Genomic DNA, 23,154 nt, shown 5'->3' with positions numbered 1-23,154 from the left:
GCATTCCTGGTTTGTTCTAAGAAAAAGATAGAGTTGGTTTGAAGAACTGCAGCATCCAAGGAGAGTGCAGGAAGCAGCCCAGTTTGAAAACTCCAGTTCTCAGCTTAGTGCAAACAGAAGCAGAACCTGGTCTTTATAAAACAGGAGAACACCAAGCCTCGGAGGGGCAGCAGTAAGTCTGGCCATCAGAATTTGTGTTTGGCTACAAAAACATCAATTTCGTTAATTTTTAAGCTTTCCATTTCAATCACAATTGACCGCTCTTCATGTTTTTTTTAAATTATTCCCTGATTAATTTGGATATCACCTTGCAGACTGAGGCCTCTCAGTAGTTTATAAAAATTAAGAATAATCTAATCAGAGTTTGGGCTGCATCTGCTGGTGGTTCTTAAAACTGCAGCAAACCTGATGCAAAGAAGCATCAAGGAAATGGCCTCCAGGAAGAACTTGGCAGCAGGTGACAGTTGCAAGATGTGTAGCTTCTCCTCCAGTTGGCTGCTAGTTCAAGAGTAGCCCCTGGTTATTGTCTTTCTTTCCTGCAGCAGCTAAGAAGCCTGGTGAACAGATGAGAGGAGGAAGGTGCAGTGCAACTCAGTCATCAGAATGCCCCATAAACTGTGGCCAGTAAAGGAGACCTGAGCTTAATGTCATTGTTGATGCTGGACTATTGAGAGTGCTGTACAATCAATGCTGGCCATCAGAAGTCTACTGTAGCATGCTATTTTCAAAGTTCATTTTTAAGAATCCAAAGTCTTGATACTACTTCAGATTTTAAAACCAAACAATGACAACAGTTTTCCAAATACAGGTGTCCCCCAGTATCACCAGGAGATACATTCTGCCTCCCTCGTGGATACTGGAAACCATGGATAAAGGGGAACCCTATTTTGCGCCACTCTGTGCCCATGACCTTTGTTTATATTCATTACCTTCACACAAACCAGTAATGTATCTTACTTTAACCAGATATAGAGAGCAGAAAGTTTATAGCAAGACAGGTAGGGAGCCTGCAGGCTAGAGTGGGGACCAAGAGCAACTGTGAACAGGAAGCAGGAACTTAACATTTGCTCTTGAGCCTGCCTTCTAGTCTGCAGGCTGCTTGCGTGGTTGTCTTGCTGTAAGCTTTCAGCTTATAACACTTAGTTAAAACAAGACACATTATAGCTTCGCGTGAATGTAATGAAGATTAACTTAATGGGTGTGGGGGGAGCTGCGGGGAACACTGGATAACTGGATTCATGGATAAAGGGAGAAGCCTGTCATGCTTTTGCCGCGTTCAGGAGAATCTCCTGTTCTGCCTGCAGATCAAACTCTGCCGCCTGCTCATGTAAAACACACAGTTTTAGATGGATCACATTTAGCAATTCTACTTGCAAATTAATAAGATCACAGTTTACCTGAAAACTCCCGGTTATAATAATCCCCAGAGAGCGTGAAATGGGCATAGCCTTCAGGACTGGCTCTCAGGTGCTTAAGAATATTCAGATCTACAGTGAAAGAAACATGGTACTTGAGATAAGAACTGGGGATAAACTTCTTGCCTTACAAAATCTTCTTGTTGAAAAAAATAAAACAAGCAGCCAAAACCAAGAAACATTTTATTAATGAATCATATCATAGGACAGTGCCCAAAAGGACTCCAGCATGGCACACATTTCATGCTTCCATAGAAACAGAACTCCCCCAAAAGTTTTTATTTCTATAAGCAACATAAGTTGCCATAATAACCGAACCACTTGATCTTATGGTTTTTTTAAATTCTGGTTGAGTAGGTTTCTTTGTATGGCCATCTCCTGACTCCCAGAAGTCTCAATGTGGAGAATTTTGCAAGGGAGAGGAAGTTTGAGACTGCAGGGCTCTGACTGTGGAACACATGGGGGGGGGGGGTGCAACCCATTCCTGGAAATCCTTCTCCTATGCAGGAGAAGATGGAATCTCAAAACGGGACTCAAATTTATTTATTTAAAAGATTTGTAGACCACTTTTTTTTTTACCCATATGAGCACTCAGGGTGGCTAACAACAATAGCAAAAGCTGTTGTAAAATACTAATCACAATAAAAACAAAGAGAAGAGGGCCCCAGCTGTTTAAGCAGCTTTAAAAGTTGACACCAACACTTTTAATTAGAAGCATAACTGAAGCGAAGCAATTCGCACAAGGTTAGGAAAGCGCAAAGGTGGCTTCTATTGAGTCAGACTCTTGGTTCATCTAGTTGGTACTGCCTGGTTCCACTGGAAGCGTCTCTCCAGGTTGTAGGCAAGGGTTAGGGTTAGCCTGACCTGGAGATGCCTCCAGGAACTAAAGCTTGAGCTGTCTGCAGCAAAGCAGGTGCTCAACAATTGAGTTATGGCTTCTCCCTTACACTAAAGCAGGTACAACATGCTATGTAAAACGGGGCCCTTGCACTCTAGCCACCAATTCTTTCACCAGTTGCAGCTTCCAAACACTCTTTTTATATTAAATATTTTATTTCTTTATTACAGATACAGGTGAGGAAAATGGGTTAGACTTTGTGCAGGTACTACACAGGTTACACATAAGGATATGGCCCTAGATTACAACATGCATTATTTAAAAAAAAGAAAAGAAAAGCAATCAAACGACTGAAAAAAACACAATAATCTTCAACACAAAAGCTATCATATTTGCCGTTATAAAAATTTAAATTTATCTGGGCAGGAGGTCTGGTCTAGAGGGTAGAGCCTCCATTTGCCTGAAGATTAACATCCACAAGGTCGCCAGTTCGAGGCCACCGGCACCGTGCGACCTTGAAGCAGCCGGCAAGCTGCAGCTGAGCTGTTCCATCTGCTCGGAGCGTGGGAGGATGAAGGCCAGAATGTTAAACCAGATCGGAGTGTAACATCTTGAATGTGGTGGTTCTTGAAAGAGAGAACCTTCTTTCAATTTGTAAAAATCCCTGCGTGGATTTAATAAGCCTGCCTGTGTAAACCGCCTTGAATAAAGTCTTGAATAAAGACCAAGAAAGGCGGTATATAAATACTGTATATTATATTATTATATTATTATATCTAAACACTCGATATTGTTTAACTAAAATTATCTATCCAATCATAAAAAGGCTTCCAATATTTTCTTACTCTAACTAAATCTCTCTCTTTCATTCTTTCTGTTAAAACTTCCATTTCTGCTATTTCATAATTTTTGTCTATTAAATTTTCTCTAGTTGGCCCGTCTGTAGATTTCCAATTTTGCGCAAACAGTATTCTTGCCGCTGTAACAATATGTACAATAAGGTATTTTCTATATTGGTCTTTAACTTCTGATGTCACGTTTAGGAGGAATATTTCTGGTTTGAATGGTAATACACAATTCAATAACTCTTGCAATAATTTATGTATCATTTTCCAGTATTTCTTTGCTTTTCCACATGTCCACCACATATGATAAAAGGTTCCTTCAACCTCTTTACATTTCCAACACTTATTTGATGACCCAGAATACATTTTTGCTAATTGGGTAAGAGGCATTTTTTCAAGTGGGTGCTCCTTTTTTTAGCAGGGGGAGAGTAACTGGCCCACCTCACCCCAGCACTGTCTGTTCTAGTGGCTGTCTGCTGGTATTCATTTGCATTTTTTTAGATTGTGAGCCCTTTTGGGACAGGGAGCCATTTAGTTATTTGATTTTTCTCTGTAAACCGCTTTGTGAACTGTTAGCTGAAAAGCGGTATATAAATACTGTTAATTATTATTATTATTATTACGACTCTGGAGTTAAATACCATCTATAAAACATTTTATATAAATTCTCTTTAAAAGACACTGCTTTAGTTATCTTAATATTTATATTCCAAATTTGTTTCTAGTCATCCATCGACATATTATATCCAAAAATTTTTGCCCAGCACACCATTGCATCTTTAACTATTTCGTTCTCCATTCTTATCTCCAGGAGAAAATTGTACATTTTTTTTATATATTTCCCCTCATCAATCAAAAATATTTTATCAAAACTTATATCTTCTTCATAAAAACCTATTTTTTGGTCTTCTCGTAATCTTGTTCTTATTTGCATTTCATTCCACCAGTCCAATTTTATTCCTTTCTCTTCTAACTCAAACTTAATTAAGATCTCTCCTTTAATATTCAACAGATCGTTATATGATTTATTTTGGTCTTTTTAAATCCAGTTCGGATTAGTTGCTATTTCAAGCGGTTTTATCCATCTGGGTAGTTTAGAGTATATCTTGTATTTTATCTGTTCCCATATCCAAACCAAACACTCTTCAAGGGTAACCCCATGCAAAGCGCTGTGCAGCAATCAAGCCTGAATGTCACTAAGGCTGGATGTGCTTTTCTCTCAAATGCTTTAAGTTGCATTGGCCTTAACCCTCAACTTCCCCTCTTGTCTGGAAGGATTTCAGAATACAATTATTATCAAGACCAAATGAACTTCAAGATCTTTTTAAGCACCCCCATCATTTGACAATTCTTCCTGCCACAGATAACCAAAGGAGAACAGGCAACAGGGATGGTAAAGCACTCACGTGAAAAGGTTAGCTCGGCTAAGGGGACATCGCAGTCCATACAGTCGTCAATGAAGCAAATACAGATGCTTTCTGCTTTGATTTCAATCCCAGAGATTAAGCGCAGAGCTGTGGAGCCCTGGCTATCCCGGCAACTTGCATCCGACGGGGTGCATTTTAAAGGCTCAGCATTCTTGAACAACCAGCTTGCTGCTTTCTTCAGCTGACCTGGGCAGACAGCAAGCACACATTCAAATCAAGCAAGCAACGAAAGCGAATAGAAGAAAGAATTAAGAGCTAACCATGCTGTTCCCTTGCAAATGTGAGCATTTCGAGAATGTGAGCATTCTGTGAGGTAGAAAGGATGGTGGTGATTGTCAAGAGACAGAATGCAGTTCTTAAGAAAAAGTCTTGCCAGACAAACTTCATCTCTTATGATAGACGGACTAGCTTGGTAGATTGGGGGGTTGGGCACTGTGGACATAATCAACAAGAGGTTGAAAGGCACACAGCTGCCTAGCTACAGAAGTATTTGCAGCAGAGAGCCAACTCCTACCCTGGCAACAGAGGAGAAAGCAAGATCTCACCCTCTCTCTTGTGTACACATATGAAAACAGGTACAGAAGCAGGTACCATCCTGCTCTTTCAGCTTCTGCTGCTTGAAGATATCTCACTAACAGGATGCCCACAGTGGAAGAATTTGGGAATGGCTACAGACTGGCAGAATAATGGCAATCAAATACCGTTCAAGTGTAAAAGGATGGCTGGCTTGCCTCTTTTACGCCATGATGCCATTGTTTTTCCAGACACCAGTAAGCAAAGTAATGTTTGTCCTACCTTGGCAAACCAGAAGCGCTTTGCGGCAGTCTTCTATGCTAAACCCCAGTTCCTGCAGTCGGGCCAGTTGTACATCTAGAATGAAGGATTTGGACACTATTAAGACTTCAGTACGTGTTCACTCATTATGATAATATTCATGTTCAAAACCTTTCATGGAAGTCCTCGAGGACTAGCTCAAGAAAGTTTAACCACCAGCAGTGCAGTAAATCACTGCTGTTCCTATTCAGTCCCTTTCGTAAGGTTGGGAGTGAAGAGGCTGAAGCCTCTTATCTGATTTTTGAATAGCCTCAGGGCTTGAGGCAATTAGTTATTTGATCTGTCCATCACCTGTGTTATCACTGAAATAATAATATAATATATAATAACTTTATTTTTTTTTTACCCCGCCTTTCTCCCCAAAGGGACTCAAGGCAGCTTACAACAGGTTAAAACAGATTAAAAACATAATTTAAAATAAAAACATATTAACACATATCATAAAAACAGCAGTCAGATAAAAAATAGTCAGGTAAAAAGAGCATAGAGCAGCAAATCATAAAAGAATCAGGCCTGTAAAAATATTAAAAGATGTTGAAAAGATGTTAAAAAGGCTGAGAACTCAGAAGGCTTGTTTAAACAGAAGGGTCTTCAGGCCTCGCCGAAAAGTCTCAAGAGAGGGAGCCATCCTTAAGTCAAGGGGAAGGGAGTTCCATAGCGTTGGTGCCACTACTGAGAAGGCCCTATTTCTTGCTGCTGCCCCACGTACCTCCCTAGGTGGCAGCACTTGTAAAAAGGCCTTCTCTGATGACCTAAGAAGGCACCTGTGCTTTAATTGAAGATTCTGGGATCCACCAGAAATCAGGTCAGGATCCACCATGTGGGTGCCAACCCAGTTTGAGAGTAGCTGGTCTAATTAATTCATTAACTAATTAATTACTAGGAGACAAGCAACTGCTTCTGCATAGCCCACATACAGTATGTATGTATACTGCACACATATGCAGTATATGTGTGAATTATAGCATAATAAGTTCATACTGTAAAAGTATGTATAAATTTTTTTGAGCCACCCTGTAAATTTTGCGGGCCCCCACTGCTTTGGTATGAACTAAAGAGGCTAATTCAATACACCACAGTGCCAAGAAAGCACACAGGGACATGGAAATAACCATCTCAACACAGCATGCTTGCCTAGATCACCACTCATTAGCTCAACAAGTAGCTAACATTACTATATGAAGGTCAGTGGCACAGTTTTAATGTTTTGTTTGTTCTAAAGATTACTTTTAAGGTTCCAAGGTTATTCTACGCTGAATCTCCCTTACAGTCATTCAAGGCCAAGAACAGGGTGTACGTGACATACATAGATAAAGACCGACCCACTATTGCCAGATGTCAACAACACACTGTGTAAGCTGCAGTGAGGCCCAGAAGTTGAAATTAAATCCAGGCAAGACAGAAGTACTACAGGCACGAAGAGCTGTAACCCAAGAATTGCACTGTCAACTTGCTCTGGATAGGACTGACACTCCCCTCAAAGTAGCAGGTTCATAGTTTAGGGATGTTCCTGGATCTGGCTTTGAACCCTGATGGCCAAGTGGTGGCTGTGGAGTTTGCATCCTCTCTTGGGCCAGCTGGTGGGCCAGCTGCATCCTCTCTTGGGCCAGTGAGAACTGGCATGGTTACTTACGCAGTGATGATATTGATATTGGACTACAGTAGTGGTTTTCAAACTGGGGTGGCGCAACGCCCCAGCCTGAAGGCCCTGGCCTCTACCCCCTTAAGGGACGGGGCAGCGAGGAGGCAGGGAGGAGGCAGCGACACGATCCCTAGGATCACATTGCTAATGGGGCGGCAGGGACTGGGATGCACTCACTTGCCCTTGCAGCAGCCTTCCTGGGGTGCGGGAAGTCCTGTGTGATGCTCCAGTTCGCAAAACTGGAAGTGGAGCGTGATCGCTCTGCTTTCACTTTTAGAAGCCTGGGGAGCCCGGCAGATGCTCATGCAGGGCTCTCTGCACCCCAGAACAACTACTGCAGGGACTGGTGAGTACATCCCCACCCCCACCCAAGACTTAACTGTGGTTCAAACTCTCCCTGAGAGTTTGAAAACCGCTGGACTAAGTAATGCATTTGACACATTACCAGTAGCATGGCTTGCTGATTTCAAAGTCTGCCAGAGGAAAAATTTTTGCTAAATAAAATGTAGCCTGCTTTCCTATGAAAAGCAGATGGATCCCCCACCCCAGCAATAGGAATAACAGCCACTCAGATCACAAATTGATGAGACACAGATTTTTACATCTAACTGAACATCATATACTTTATCAGGTTAAGTCTAGATGTATGCCAAATGGGTCACAGAAAAAGACATTGTAAAAGTTACATCCCTACCAAGAACAGGATCCAAAGTATGTTTTGACACTTCTGTGTTGTCCAGTGGTGGTCCGGAGGCCTCACTTGTCCAAGATGAGCCAGCAGGAGAAGAAGAAACCCGAATATCAGAGACAGAAGTGTCAGAGACTGCATTGCTGGTTTGGCCTGGAATGGACTTTGCAATGGCCAGGAACAGCTGGACATCGTTGTAAGACAGTCGAATGTTCAGGGCTTGTAGCTGAATCTGAAGGAAATTTTGAAACCAAGAAATCGACATGCAAATGATTACATAAAAATGGTGGGTTTTTAAAATAGGATTTTATTTCATTCTGTTATTTAAAGATAACAGATTTAAATTTAAGCAACCTGATTTGGAATGACATCTGAATTTAACACAAATACTGGTGTCAAAACCTGCACTTTTTGTAAGAATCCCTGGACCTCTAACACACACACACACACACACATGGAGGGTGCTCGACAACCACAGATTTGACCTGAGGGGTGCACAAGGACTAGGAGGTTGAGACGGACCTTTCACGGAAAAGGTGGGCTTGGGACAGGATTTGATGGGAGAGAGAAAGCATCATCAAGAATTTCAGGCATGGGGCAAGAAGGTTGAAATGGCAGATTTGTGGGAGGGAGCAGGAAACCTTTGAGCAGCTGAGGTTGAAGGAGCTGCACATGAACAAAACTCACAGGCAAAATTCATAGTTTTGTACATAGAGGAATTGTTTAACAGAGAGCATATTCACAAAACCTTAAAATTTTTACTGTAGAATCATAGTGAAAGACAAATTAAGAGCTGTGGGGGTTGATGAGGGTGCGCCCCTCCTCCTGCAGCATGTGGGATCAAGCACAGAGTTTCGTCTCAAGGTCTCCAGGACCTAGTGCTAGATCATGACAGAATGGCTAGAATAGGGCTATCTGCATGCTTGCAGTAGATATTAAAACTGAAACATGCTACAACCAACCAGAGTCCTCAACATACTTAGGGGTTCATTCACTCCAGGCTTTAGGGCAGCCCCCATGTCAGGTCAACTTGTATGTATGCTTGTGGACACCGACAACATTATTTCAGGCAGCATTACCTCCAAAACTGGTGGAAAATCCTCACTGTTGAAAGCATCCAGCAATCCTGAACCACTTGGGTACGAAGAAGAATTCCCCACTAGTTCTATTTGAATCTGTACAGGATCAATGATGGAGAGGGCTGTTTCCTGTTCATTCCCTAGTCGGCAAGAGAAAACCTAGAGGAACAGAAGAGTGATTAGAAGGGAACAGGAGAAAAGAGCAAATTGCTAACCTGAGGAGGCCTTGAAGGCTGGAATGTGGAGCTGGAACAGGCAGGACAGGAAACTGGAAGGGACCACCTGCATGGGAGGGAGGCTCCTATGCCAACTATCAGAAGTCATGCCTCTTAACTCACTTGGATGTCTTCCTCCATCAACAGAAGCACACTCTTACCTCGATGCCGAACAAACTGCCCGAGAAAGGGCGATCCACCAATTTGGGCTTATACGTGAGAACTGTGGTGCCCTTCAGAATAATTGCACTGGTATCCGCACAGGACATGTCTTCCACCACCACAAATTCAGTGCCTGAAGGAAAAACCACAAAGTCTCTATTGCTGACAAGTGGATTTTTGGGTCCTACTACCTAGTGTACACAGCCACGCTCAGAAGAAATTCGCACCAGGTAACATCTTCTGATGAGTGACATTTTTGTGGCTCAGGAAGCTCAAACCTCAGTTACATCAGGCAACATGGAAAGGGAGCCAGTACTTAGGAAGGCACTCAAATCTGAGAGGTAATGATTACAGTTGACCCATCACAGATCTTTATACTGTACTGCACAACACGGGATTAACAGAATTTGCTATGTGAGCCACTGGGAACCGGTTTCAGGACATGGTCTGATGGCACTTGATGCAGTCCTTTTTCTGAAGGCTGCAATTCCATGGGAAAGCAGCTCTTTGACATGCAAAAGGTTCTAGGGTTATCTAGGTGATCCTTGGCATCTCCAAATGAGGAATCTTCCTCTGCCTTTTTGAAACCCTGGAGAGTTGCACCCAGTGAGTTCAGGCAATTATGAGCTAGTTGGATCAATCACCTGACTCAAGGCAAGACAGCTTCACATGAAGCGCAACTGATCTGGGTGCAATCAGGGTCCAGATGGGAGAACATCTGGAAGCCCTGTGCACACTGCCCTGAGCAGTACGAAGGAAGAAAAGAGGAAAAGAGCCAAATCAATACATTAAAAAGCAAGGAAATGGTTGTTGGCCCTAACACTGGATTCACTTCAGTTTGATCTTGGGTTCCCACCACCTGCACTTGAAGCCTGTAATGGATTTGGATGCCATGAGTTCAGCAAGCCAGGATGAAAACATGGCTATGCAAAATATGTGCCCTCTCAATCTTCCACCTGCACAATACAATCATGTCTGGAACAGAGTTTCCTCTAAGAATCCTTGTAACTATGCAGAGCCCTCCCGCGGCTGCCTCTGGATGTTGGGAAATGATGTCACACATCATCACCCAACTTCCAGGTTGCCAAACTCTGAGCTGCGCGGAGCTTGACTGTGAGATGCGTGGCTGTGCACCTTGGGGAATGGGGGGATGGGGACAGTGGTCTGGATGTGTTCTAGACAGGCCAATTGCTGTTGGAAAGCCTTGGCCTGTGATCATTCCAATCCTTCCTTCCTTGCTTCAGGTTTTTGCCTCTGAATTCTGCCATACCTGTCACATTTATCTTGACTTCCAACTGCTTCTCAACAGTGACCTGAAGAGAAGACCGTTTCGTAACTATTCCACACTTCACTGCTTTGGGAACAACAGCTGCCTCGCTGCTGTGACTGCGCTGCCGAGAAGGCGTGACATGGGGCTCCTTCACATCGCTAGGCGCTTGCAGAAAATCGTGAACAAGCATCAGCCAATCGAAGATAAGAAACACACGGAGGTTGTTCAGGACAACTGTGAAACAGGAGGAATCTTTGGTAGATCTAATGAAAAAGAAACGAGGAATTATGCATTCCAATCCAGACAGGCTTTGAAAATTGGGTATATCAAAATCATTTTGAAATTGTATTTCAGGGTCATCAACAGGCAAGTAAGAAATTATGTTCATTTAACAAACAAGGGAGGGCACAGGGACAGTGTCGGGGGTCAGCTGGATCAGGCACTAGCCAAGAGCTCATTCCCAAAAGGGGGCTTCTGTCTAAATCTTTCAGCACCAGTGACAGTGATGGTGCAAGACCAGCAAGAGACTTGTGCCACTGCTGTGCTTGGCACCGCTCTACTTACAAACAAGGGTGCCCACCAGAGCCCTCTACGTCACTGCAAGGCCTTGACATGCAAGAAGGCTGGAATGAGCTGCTGGCACTAAATGGATGACTAAAGAGGTGAAGGGGACCCAAAGCACAGTGGGGAGAGGCCACTGCAGAGCTTTGCTCACAGCCTCCAACAACATGGCACTGAGGACTGGAACTATGCCTAACCATTTTAAATCTTGCCTTGAGATTGGATGGGAGGAGATAACCCATCCTGGGTGCTCTCTTTCAGAAAAATCAAGTTCATTAGAGGACAGTGATGCTATTTACACTGTGTGCAACTCCCTTGCCCACAGACAGGTGTTTATGCTGGGTTGGGGATTCACCCCGTTAGTGGCAGTAGGAGTTTTTGTTTTTTTTTCTTTTCTTTCCACATCTCTGTGGACAGCAGTGGTTCCAATGGCACTTCAAGTACTAACAGAATTCCTGGAAGCTGGCTCCTGCTAGCTGCCACTTTTCTACTCCAGAAGGCCCCAGGAAATAACCCTATGTTATGTTGGAGGACTGCTTTCTGGGTTGTTCTAGAGGGCAAAAAAATGGTAAACAGCAGAAATACTATCAGGCCCTCAAATGCTTCAACTGCCACACAGGCAAAGTGAAAAAAGTCATCAAAGAAAAAAGCCCTGCATCAGTCACTCATTAAAAACTCCAGTGATGACAAGGCAAGTGGTTAGAGACAAAACTGACATACAGTGCCAAAAAACCAAACTGCAATCCTGACGCTAGAGCCCAATCTTCTTCTTATTCTTAAGCATTTGCCCCGTATGGTGGCGGGGTCCGCTAGAGCCCAGTGTGAGTTACATACAGGAGCTGTGGACATGCAGCAATATGCCCATCTTCCAGGTGCCAAAACTGTACCAGATTCCCGGCTGGAAGCACCCAGGCAGTTTCAGAACCTGTTGCCTCAGTCAGGAAGGCTTCCTTAGGCCTCCTACCTGTAATGCAGCTCAATCTGTATTGCTCCTTGAATGCTACTGTTCTTAGACGACTGGAAGATGCAACTGAACACGTTTGGCACTCCTGAAGATGTCCTCTGGCCGGCATACCGTGTGTCAAATGCCATCATTGAATGTGAAACCAAGTTGATGGATTTGGTCCGATTGGAAAAGCTCTCGAAGAGCAACTTGGACTTCTTGAAGTCAAACCTGAAGAACCACCAAACCAGAGAATTAACATTCTCTGCGTGATATCTGAATATAACTACTAAATACATTGGGGAAGCTATGCGGTTAACAGTGATCCAGCTTGCAAAGGGTCCTCTCTCTAGCTTCCCCCCAAACAGCACTCCAAATGCCGAAAACTGCAGAGACTGAGACTCGGCTGTAGGGTCTTTGGAGCACCGTGTCAAATGAATCATCGTTTATATCCTCTCTGTTGATTCTCTTCATTAATCTCTTGTACACAAACAGTGAAAAACACAAAGCAGCCGCAGTCAAGGTAAAGCAAAAAAGAAAAAAAAATCAATAACAACAAACCTGGCTAATGAGCCTTCCTTCCCTTGGGGATTAGTCAGTTCCAAACTGACATTGACCATGTCGATTAGGAAAGACATGGAGGTGTATACATCTCCACTCAATACAGTCTGCAAGGAGAGAAGAGACCAAAGTAAGTGTAAGAGGTAACCTGCTGCTTTCAAAGCACCTGCACGCACTGCACATAGTATTTTCTCCACAGCTCTGAATTGAGACAAACACAATCCCTATGCCAAAGAACCTCCAATAGGCAAGTGTCCCCCGGTTGGTCTTTCTACATTCCAATCACAAAGAATTCACATGGAGAACAAAGCTATCAATGGTTACTAGTCAGAAAGGCGACCCTCCACATGAGGCAAAAGAGGCTTCTGAATGCACGTTGTAGGGCAGGAACAACAGGAAAGGAGTACAAGTGTCCTCTCCATAACCGTGAGGGTTCTGTTCTGATCCCCCCACAGATACAGAAACTGCAGATACAGGGGGACTCTATATAAATAGTGACCCCCTTGCAGGCTCATTACAGTAACTTTATTTTACTGTGGTAGCACTTGCCACACAGGTGCTTCTTCCTTTACATTCTTGCTTAACTGAAGTACTGAATGTGCAGGCCTGAAAGCTACAGAGAGGAGTTCCTACTTCCTGTTAACATTCCGTTAGTCTCCTTCTAGTGCGCAGGTGGGTTGCCTAAACATTCAGTTTGTCACTTAAGCCCAAAGTTAAGGAAGAAGCAACTGCGCTGCAAGCACTACCACAAAATAACAAAGGTACTATAATGGTTGCGGGGGACGGTGCCAGGAGTGCCCCCCCCAGATCTGCAGATAAGTGAAACCCACAGATATGAGGGGACCCCAGTATTGCCTTCACCTCCTGTTTGTGAACTTCCCGGAGGCAACTGTTTGACCACTACAGGAAATGGAACACCAGACTAGATGAGTGTTTGAATGGATCCTAGAGTGTATGTTCTGTATCCATTTGGAGTATACAGAATGGCAAATGTTTCGTGATCCTCTTGAAGTCCATTAGAATTCCCAGCACCACAAGAGTTTCAACTTGGAGGCTGTGGTTCAGTGGTAGACACGTGCACTGCCTGCAGAAACTCCCAGGCTCAATCCCTGCATTCTCCAGGTAGGTTTGGGAAAGTCATTGTCTGAAGCCCTGGATAGCTGCTGCCAGTCAGTGCAGACAGAACTGTTGGAATGATTCACAATCTGAAAAGGTAGCTTCCTACGTACCCTATGCTATCACCAATATTCCTCATCACCCCCCACACGCTCCTCCATTTCCACCTCTACCGTCTTCCAAATCCTCATGTCTGAACACAACATATAACTCAAACCATTTCAAAAGCAGTTCTTTACATTGCAAAAGCACTCTCTCACATGTATTTTGGGGTCCTGCAAGTCATAAGGTCGCATGAACTCTTCTATCGGTTCCCCCAGATTGTTCTCCAGGAGTCCTCGAATCCGCTTATATTTATTTGGATCCAGGGAGCAGTGGACAGAGGACAAGTTGCCATGAATGGATATGTCAGGGACAGCATGGCTTATCTCCCTACAAGGGAAAAAATGCCCACAGATCAAGAAACTTTGGCATAACTAAAAACAGATGTGTTGTGCTGTGGAGACAGCTCTCAGCCTTACATTTGAATATGAATTTCAAGACAGCACTTGAGACAACAGAACACAACATCAGATAGCCTGAAAAAGGCGTCCCAACCTCAAGTGAAGAAAGTGCTCTAATGATAATGCAAAATTGCACTGAGCCACATGACTCACTTGTCCAAGTTCCTTTCCACTTGCAGCTTCAATCTGAAGGGTTCAGTCAAGAGGCTGCCTCCTGTCTGCCTGACAACATATGAAGGGAAAGCCAGATCACAACTGGGGTCCTCCAAAGCCTTTGAATATTCTCGCGAGGATCTTTCAGCTGCAAAAATATCCATGTCCTGGAGATCAACCACGATGCAGTCTAACAGGCAGGTCTGTTCTTCTGCAAGAGATGAATCCAGAATGCATCACCATCCCAACCAAGCTCTCCAGAAAATGATCTTCGTCAGAGAGCGCCGTTCCACTGCATAAGGGCTACCTGCAAACTCAGCCTCTGTGGTGAGAGGACTCACTGTCAAGACACAGAACTACTAAACCAGGATTCAAAACATCAATTCATGTTGATCTTTAACTATGAGTGAATAACACCATTCAAAAATCTCCAGAGACCGAGAGTCAGGGCTAATTCAAGACTACTCAAGGAAACGACTCAAGCATTACTGCCCCCATGACCCAATAGTGTCCCGGCTGCAGACTCCTCCTTTCACTTTCAGGATTTGCAAAAGAAAAGGAACAGAGCAGAAGAGAAAGTGTGCAGGAGAGTACAGGGCTCAAGGGTCTCTAGCCTACCCTACCCTCCACACTTTCTCTTCCATGCTTTCTCTTCAAATCCAGGAGGCTGGCACCTCCACTACCCCCCCCCCCACCTCAGACTGCCCTTTGTGCCTGGGTTTTCTTTTCATCCTCAAACTGAAATATTATCCATATTGCACATAAAAAGCACTGTTTAATTACTATTTTGTGCACTGAGTTCTGCTCACGATGACCTGATCTACTGGATTACCAAGACACAATGACAACAAACACCAAATATACAGGTCAGAGGCACCTCCCCCAAAACAGAACCATCCTTGGAATGGGCAATATGAGCCGAGTTGCTCTCCAACTTACCTGGACTTTCAGTGGCTAGTAGAGTGGATGATTTGGGTGGCTTCGTCACAACACCCACTACAGGCTCACTCTTCTGTCTACTAAGAATTGGTCCTGAAGACGACGGTTTCATGACTAAACCTTCGGAGGAAGTCGGCGCCACCTTAGACTCATCTGTACCTTCCGTCTTCTTCATGTTGTGCTTTGGGGTTCCCGCTGGTGAGGAGAACTGAACAGAGTCCCGCTGAAAGAAGAACACAGCCTGGGATGAAGAATGAAGTGGGTCACAGGCCAACAGCAGTGAGCCCTCAGCGAAAGCTGCTCACAAAGGGAAGTGACTCCATCATTCTTTTCTGCAGCTAGCAAGGAAGACCAAGCACTCCACAATGAATGTGACGCATTCCGAATATTTGGAATGGAGCCAAACCGAATATTCCAGAACAGGAAGACAACGCAGGTTCAAACAGTGCAATCTATCATGGGACGGCATTGCAAAATACTCTCGAAAAGCCGCTCTGTGCCCCCTCCCCAATCTCCTCAGCATGCTGCTCCAGCAGCTGAGGAGTGGGTCAGGCCTGTGCAGCTCCCTCTTGCCTCAGATCAGGGAAAATAAGTGGAGACATGCAACCTATCTGCATGAGCATATATGACACAAGTTGGCACTTGCCTGAACATTTTTTACGGTACCGGACCGCAAGCAGAAACGCATGCGCTTCTAACTAAACACAATTTTATTCATTGCAGATTAATTCTTAATTTTGGTCATCTCCAAAGAGATTTTGAAGGACCGAGCATAGGAAACACAGCAAATTGCATTCCAAACCAGTCCTTATGGAATTCTGCAACTGAGTGTAAAAATAAAAAATAAAACAAAAAGGTTTAAACATGGTTGGACCATCACTGAGGTAGCAGGTGGTAGAGGGCACTGACCGCTATCTGCCTGCTTGCCACCACTGCCCTTCCTCTTCTGAAATAATAAAAATTTCATCTGAATATGAAAAGGAAGTGGTAGCTGGAGCAGAAAAAGAAATGCAAAGGATAGGAGAGTTTAGTGCTTCAGAGATGCTCTAGCTCACCAGTCCTCTCCTCCTCACTTCCTATTCTGCTCCATCTCCCCTTTTCCTCTTCTACAGAGACTGGCCCAGGTAAGAGGAGGGGCAGCATTTGGCCAGTAGGTCCTAAACAACCACTGGGTCTCATTTTAAGAAATATGACTGCCCAATTTTGAATGAGACGAAGATAGGGGCTGAATTCCACAAGGTTTTACAGCAAACACACCTAAAGGATCTGCAAGGATGGGTGAAATACCTCACATAATATAGGGTCCTTATATGCATTGCTTTGTAAAATCAAATCCTCAAAAGAAAGGAAAAGAAATATTTCAAATGAAGACCAATGCTACAAAACTTCATTGCTCAGTTCAGTTGCAATGCAAGTACCGGTCAGGAGGAGCATTCAAGTCTTACCTTATCTTTTAGTGAGAAGGTACCTGGGGTGCCTGCCAAGAGGAACCTGTTTTTGACTTTCAGTTTCCCAAGGTTGGCCACAATAAGGTGGTTGGATCTGGAACTCTCAGGGATAAGGAGGACAGGAGCTCCTGCTTCTATGTCCAGAAGAATTCTGGAGGATCGCTGAGCCTGATCCCTCACCTTTGGGAAAACAGAGCTCGTCTCAAGTACATGCAGTGACACTGACCAGGTAGCAAAACTATTTTATTTTTCTCTATAAAGCAGCACAGAGAATATAGGTTTCGCACTATAAAAACGGTATAAACACCAACCATAGAACTGCTGCAAATTTTCTATTGACCCCATAATCATAAAAATCTCACTCCAGTTCCCTGAGGCCAGATCTGTCTGAATTCCATCTTAGGCAGGAGTCTGATTAAAACTCTGCAGACAGAAATAAATCACTCTAACAAATACACCGTGTGCCAAGTCTCTGACAGGTTTCTAGCCAAAAGGGCCTTCACCAATATGCTGCCACAGCTGATCTAAGAGCCGTGAGCTAGGAAATCTGTGATTCCAAAATTCTCCCTAGCCACTAGGGAGCCTTACATTCACTTCTCTCTCTCAGCCTCCCTGTTTCTCCAAAAACATGGGGAAAATACTGACTCCGTATAAAGGAGTTGTAAAGATCATTGCAAAAAATATATGTGAACTGCTTTGAACTTTAGAAAGCATTTGACACAGACAGAGTACATAGCTGAAATAAATGTACATTCCTTCCCTGTTTATACTTGCTTCCTCATCCCACCTACCAAGATAAGCCTCACCACACAGCTTAGAAAGACCCAGGTGTGTGTGGGGGTGGGGCGTGTGTGGGGGTGGGGTTTCCACGGAGGGCAGTTTGTCAACAGGAAGGAATGGCTCAGTGGGAGAGCCCGTTTTGCCCACAGAAGATCTCAATTCAGTCCCTGACAGCATCCCCAGGAAGGGGAAAGATTCCTGCCTGAAGTCCTGGAGAGCCACTGTCAGTTAGGGCAAACAATAGTGAGCTATGACCAGTGGTCTGACTTGGTATAAGGCTTCCTACAAGCTTCCTAAGAGATTCCCTGAAATTGGCCCTGACCTAGAGATCCCCTGGACAGGAAAGGGTGGACAGAAAGCCTACCGTTTGCCCTTCGACAGCTGCTCTCTGACGCCCCAAGACATCCTGGAGCTGAGTGAAGTGCTGGATGAACGACACCACTTCTGCTTGGAAGCGCTGAGTGTGGACATACTGCACCGATGCCATCCGCAGGCTGATACGTATATCACAGTCTCGCTGCAGCAAGGGATCAGGCTGGCCATACCTTGCAAGGAACAAGGAAAGGAACAAGGTCTCTCTACTGTCATGTTCAAGGCCTACCCGAGAGAGCAGTGATGCAGGAGAAAAGATTTACAACTACTGTATTTCCCCATCATGCAGCTCAGAAAATGTTCCAATTATTTTAAATGCACTATAGCAAAATGAATTAGGAACATAATCAGTAGCTACCATGCAGTCACAAAAGGCAATTCAAAGTTAGAGTGAACATTTATCAGTGAGTGTTGGGGGATACTGAGGCTTCAGAGGTCAGCTAGGTAGGCATTCTGAGGATGTGGGCCCTCTGCCAGTGCCCCATCTAGTCAATCCCTGACACTTTCAGGGACAGAAAGTAGGAGGAGCAACAGTGGGTCATGCGCTGCATGGCCAGGGGGCTGGATGGCCAAGATGACAGAGGTGCAGGTGGGAACAAGCCATCACCACCCACTGATCCACCAGCTGAGACAGCAGCTTCACCTGGCCTCATCAGTGGGCCAGGTGTATCCAAACTGGTATCAGGCTGATTTAATAGTTCCACTTTGATTACTGACTTCCATTTTGGGGTCAGATCCGAAGAGCTTTCATTGCTTTCCCAACATATGGCCTAAATTCTTTAGAGCATTTATATTCCATAATAGGTATACCATGATTAGATTTACAGACAATATTCGTCATGCCATAGCTTCTAGTAGATTATCTCCCACAATCAGACTTCCTAGTAGCCCAAGCAGAGAGCATGCTTCAGCAAACTGTGCCCCTTTCACACACAGAGTCACTCCCCCAAAACTCAACAGTCCATATGTACAGGGCTAAGTCATCCATGAGGCCAACTGAGGCAGCAAATTGGCAGCAGCACCACCTAATTCTATTGCTCCTCCTCCTCGCTGACATCAAAAAAGGAAGAGGAAGCAAGAAGGCAAAGAGAGGAGTGGGCTAGAGTGGGCTACTCTGATTTCAACTCTGTTCCCCTCTTCCTTTTCATCCAGTGAGGCAGAGGATGGATGGAAGTTAGTTACTTTACTAACAGGTAAGGGTACAACAGAATTTGGCATTCCTTCTCAGGTACTCAAATGCCTTGAACCTGTTTTGCCTATTTAAATATCATAAACAAGGTGAAGGAAAGGATGACCCCGAAAAGCTACACATGAGTGATTATCTACATTGGAAAAAATAAAATCTAAATATATGTTTCTTTCTGCAAAAGCTGGAAGCCTCCAACGTACCCTCACTACTGTACAGTATCTCAGCCCAGATGAGAAAACTATCCACTCACTTGTAAACCTGAAAGATGAGCGCCTCCTCACCACTGGTAGTGAAACGTTCTCTGTAAAACTCTCCATGTGAAGTGAGGTCACTTAAGGATAAGCTCCCAATGCTTCCCTGAAGGGTCAGATCTCCTTCTAAAGAAACCGAAGAGTGTTCAGGTACCACATGAGAAAGCATGGACATTCATATCTTTGAAGCCTAGAGGTGGGGCTCCATCTTTGCTCCAAGAATGCAATGGGCAGATCTCCCAGAAGGGCACACAACAACCCCTTCCTTTCAAACTTCTACTCATGAAATCCTCAACCTAAAGGAGGTTAGAGGCCCTGTAGTATTTCATGCCCCACCCCTTGTAATGTATTGAAAGTTACTATTATTAGAAATACTTGTACACCACTTAACAACAACAAGAGTTCACAACACAGTTTACATAACAAAATAAAAAAAAATGACTCTGTTCTGAAAAGGCTCACAGTCCAAGGGAGGAACCAGCAAACTGCCACTGAGGAAAAAATGCTACACTGGGGATGCCGCGGAACAATTTTTTTCTCCACCACTTTCAAAAGGGACCTTGTGGATCATTTCTAGCAGAATTGCATTTAACGGGAAACTGAAATTAACACTAGAGCTGCCTTAGGCCGAGTCAGACATTCAGTCCCTCGTTCTCAGTGCAGCCAACACTGACTGGCAGCAGCTCTCCAAGGTTTCAGACAGGAAATTTTTTCTTCTGTCCTGTCAGGAGATGCCAGGGACTGCAGCTGTGACTTTCTGCATGCAGGGCAGATGCTCATCCACTGAGTGTAGCCACTCCCACTCAATCATTAGGCTTGGTAATATAGAAATACGGCTAAATACCCTGGACACTTTTCAAATTAAAACTAGATTAATGCAACTTCCTAGTCAAAACCACCAGTTACATTGCTACACTGACAAAATGCAGCCTCTCCTTTCATGCTGCACATCTTCCTCATATAAAACAAGCACCAGAGGTCTTACCTGGCACCACTGGCCCACAATCATTTTATCAATAAGAGCAACGCAGCTTTGTTATATTCCCTTATACTGGAAGAAATGGCATGATGCTTCGACATCCTTTGAATGTGAACAACGTGGCCACTCCCAGGACAGGGCCCCCATTAAGTTAAGAATAAAATAACTTGGAACCTGAACTTTAGGATGAAAATTATCCTGAAACATTCTTCTGTTGCTAAAGTCCTGCCTGCAGGCAACTCAGACTCACCAAACATTTCCACGTGAGTGACGAGTTTGGATACATTCGCTTTAGCAAGTTCGTTGGTTGCCTTATTCAGAACCAAGGACAGAGAATGGACCTGAACATGCAGAGAGACAGGAGGGAAAGGTCAAGCTGTGCAGTCACTAAGCGCTATAAAACTCTCACCTTAAAAATCACATTACACAAAACAGTCTGAGATGTGAACATATGAATCATTTACAAAGACAAATGTGATCCGTTTCAAATATCCTCATACCTTCAGATCCAGTTTAGTATTCACAGAATCCTGTGCTTCCAAGGCATCGGGCAAGACGTGTGCCTCCGACTTTACTGTGTGCTGAATGTCTTCAGGCTGCAGCTTCATCCCATGGTTCTCGGCCGTGGATCCAATCCCAAAGAAGTCCAGTATCACCACCCAGGTTTGCAGAGTTATCAAAACATCCAAGCAGTTGAAGTCAACATCCACACTGCGATTGATTCTGCTATAACTAGAAGAGAATGCAGGGTGCTTCTTGTCCACCAGCAAAATGCTGATGTGGACCAAAGAATCATCAAAGTCACTTTTCCCACAAGGCACCTGTGATTTGTTCCCCGTCGGGGAAGGAGGTGGCGTCAATGGATAGTCCAAGCCTGCATCTTCGTTTTGCCTCTTGTGGGAGACACAAGTAGGTCTTTGGTACAACTGGAAGACATTTGGAGCCTCCTCCATGTGAGAAGGGAGGGAACGGGGCATTTCTGGGTATTCCACATTAGACACTGATGGGCAAGACTGGGAAAGGTACTCCTTGTGCGTCAAGCTGGATGGTTTGGGTGCTCCGCGGGAAACCATGAGGTTCTTGTACTGCGAGTCTGGATTTTTCTCCAGAAGATCCTCCATGAGCAGAGAACGTAAGGCAATCTGAATGTGCAAGGTGTGAGGGTGATCCTTAGTAAACTCAATGTCAAAGTCCTGAAATTTCAAGCTGACCAGGCCCTGCGCTCCAAGCGTAAGGTCACCGCTTAACTGAACCTGGAACTCAGAAATATGAAAGTTTGCTTGTATTTGAGTAAATGACTCCATGGCTTCCTTGACAGGCACAAATTTGTTTGTAGCTGGACCAAAGCTGGAATGACTGAACAGCCCATTCTCCTTTCTTTCAATGGAAAAGTCCGAGCTTATGCTACAGAGCGATGCTGAAGGGGAACTGGCACTGGGATACGCAGGGGGGGAAAAGTTGGACGGTGGCTTTGTCAGATCTTCATTGCAAACTAAGTTGTCGAGAGTTTGCAGCACTTGCTCATAAACATGTTTTGCCAACACCACCTACATTTCAGGAAAGGGGAGTCAAACATTAACCATTTGCAAAGCTCAGTCGTAAGGAGTTTGATTACACTATCACTATTCAGATACATGGTTCACAGTTCTGGAACACAGCGGAATCTTTACTCTTTTCCAAACACATCAGATAGGCCAATAGGGAACCAGGGTGGCTGAGGGCCTAAGTCTGAATGTGAAATGGGGCCACCCACAGACAAGGCCATGGTTTCTATACACTCAAGAGAAATCCCTAGGCCTGCAGAAGTAGATACATTTGCAAATTAAAATAACTCACAACACTGAACTTGAAGCAGACTGGCCACCGAATGACTGTATGTCTCTTGGCAAAAACCAACAGCAGACCATGGAAAAGGAGCAGGAAGAGAAAACTGGCTTGTTTGAGCCAACTGGGCACATTAAGGTTGAAAGGAAAAAACCCTATGTTGCAGGTCCCAATTGCACAACCAATTCCCATGGAGTACGCTAACAGGACTGTCATTTTGGTTGCCACAAAACTAAACATCTCCAAGACACACATTGCCAAATGGGGGTTTGAAGGAGGGGAACTGAATACTCTCCTTCACAAAATACTTCATTCAACATGAGGTGGAGAGGCTATTGAGAAATGGAGCAGAGCCAAAAACCAACCAAATCCAGGCCCAAAAGAACACTCAGCCAGTCTCCAAAATACATGCAAAATCCACCCAAATCCCGAGACAAGTGGACTAAAATGGCCCATTCCCCCTCATCTGTTTGACAAAGGCATTGGAGTATTTAGACAGAGCAGGTGTGTTTCATCTCCCAGCCTACCCTTCTCCTCTGCTGCCATGCTTACAACCTCACTGGCTCCACTTCCCCAGTCATTCAGATGCTCTCCCTCCTCCAGGAACCATGTTTCATCTACTCAAACCCAAAATTACAGGATAACCTGAGGAGCAGCACAATCTAGGATGGCAGAACAAGCCCTCCACTAATTGTGCCTCTCCAAGCACAAGAGGAAAACAAGAGAACTGGTGAGACCCTCTCATTCCCCACATACCTAACCAACCACTCACACTGTAGCAATCAGTAAGCTGTCTCTAGCATCAGGCATTTGTTTTAATCAAAGTCACCTCCTGAGGGGAGCCATGAACCACTAGTGGAGTCAACAGAGAGAGAAAAAAAGCATGTAAGTGTAGCCTACCTTCAGGGGATTGACAAATTTCCCCTCAATCTTCATAATGTTCGAGATCTCAACATCATCGTTCATGGAGAAAGCCAACTCTGCATCTCTCTCTACTGAAATCTTCTCCAGTTGGAACTGAATAGTCGCATCATTCAAAATATGGAACGCTGGAAATAAGAAGAGAGACACAAGTGTTATTGCCATGGACGGGCTTCCATTTAGATTGCAGGTACCCCTT

The 23,154-nt window shown here is 44.4% G+C and overlaps 1 protein-coding gene across 1 annotated transcript in view; it reads right to left on the bottom strand.

Annotated features, from left to right (window-relative positions):
* VPS13D (vacuolar protein sorting 13 homolog D) overlaps positions 1 to 23,154 on the bottom strand; it is a 136,506-nt gene that overhangs the window by 76,134 nt on the left and 37,218 nt on the right. The window contains exons 20-37 of the mRNA XM_066637903.1: positions 22,935 to 23,083; positions 20,711 to 21,757; positions 20,461 to 20,551; positions 19,231 to 19,357; positions 17,784 to 17,964; positions 16,637 to 16,819; positions 15,192 to 15,414; positions 14,253 to 14,463; positions 13,857 to 14,028; positions 12,481 to 12,587; positions 11,941 to 12,150; positions 10,416 to 10,678; positions 9,145 to 9,278; positions 8,769 to 8,927; positions 7,696 to 7,921; positions 5,321 to 5,395; positions 4,505 to 4,711; positions 1,398 to 1,487 (exon numbers count right to left, since the gene is read on the bottom strand). Coding sequence (XP_066494000.1) covers positions 1,398 to 1,487; positions 4,505 to 4,711; positions 5,321 to 5,395; positions 7,696 to 7,921; positions 8,769 to 8,927; positions 9,145 to 9,278; positions 10,416 to 10,678; positions 11,941 to 12,150; positions 12,481 to 12,587; positions 13,857 to 14,028; positions 14,253 to 14,463; positions 15,192 to 15,414; positions 16,637 to 16,819; positions 17,784 to 17,964; positions 19,231 to 19,357; positions 20,461 to 20,551; positions 20,711 to 21,757; positions 22,935 to 23,083 — 3,855 coding nt within the window. The remainder of the gene's footprint in view (positions 1 to 1,397; positions 1,488 to 4,504; positions 4,712 to 5,320; positions 5,396 to 7,695; positions 7,922 to 8,768; positions 8,928 to 9,144; positions 9,279 to 10,415; positions 10,679 to 11,940; positions 12,151 to 12,480; positions 12,588 to 13,856; positions 14,029 to 14,252; positions 14,464 to 15,191; positions 15,415 to 16,636; positions 16,820 to 17,783; positions 17,965 to 19,230; positions 19,358 to 20,460; positions 20,552 to 20,710; positions 21,758 to 22,934; positions 23,084 to 23,154) is intronic.

The sequence above is a fragment of the Tiliqua scincoides genome, chromosome 9, assembly GCF_035046505.1.
Source record: "Tiliqua scincoides isolate rTilSci1 chromosome 9, rTilSci1.hap2, whole genome shotgun sequence".
In the NCBI taxonomy this organism is placed as follows: Eukaryota; Metazoa; Chordata; class Lepidosauria; order Squamata; family Scincidae; genus Tiliqua; species Tiliqua scincoides.
Note: the sequence above shows the minus strand (reverse complement) of the source record. Positions and strands in the feature narration are given on the sequence as shown.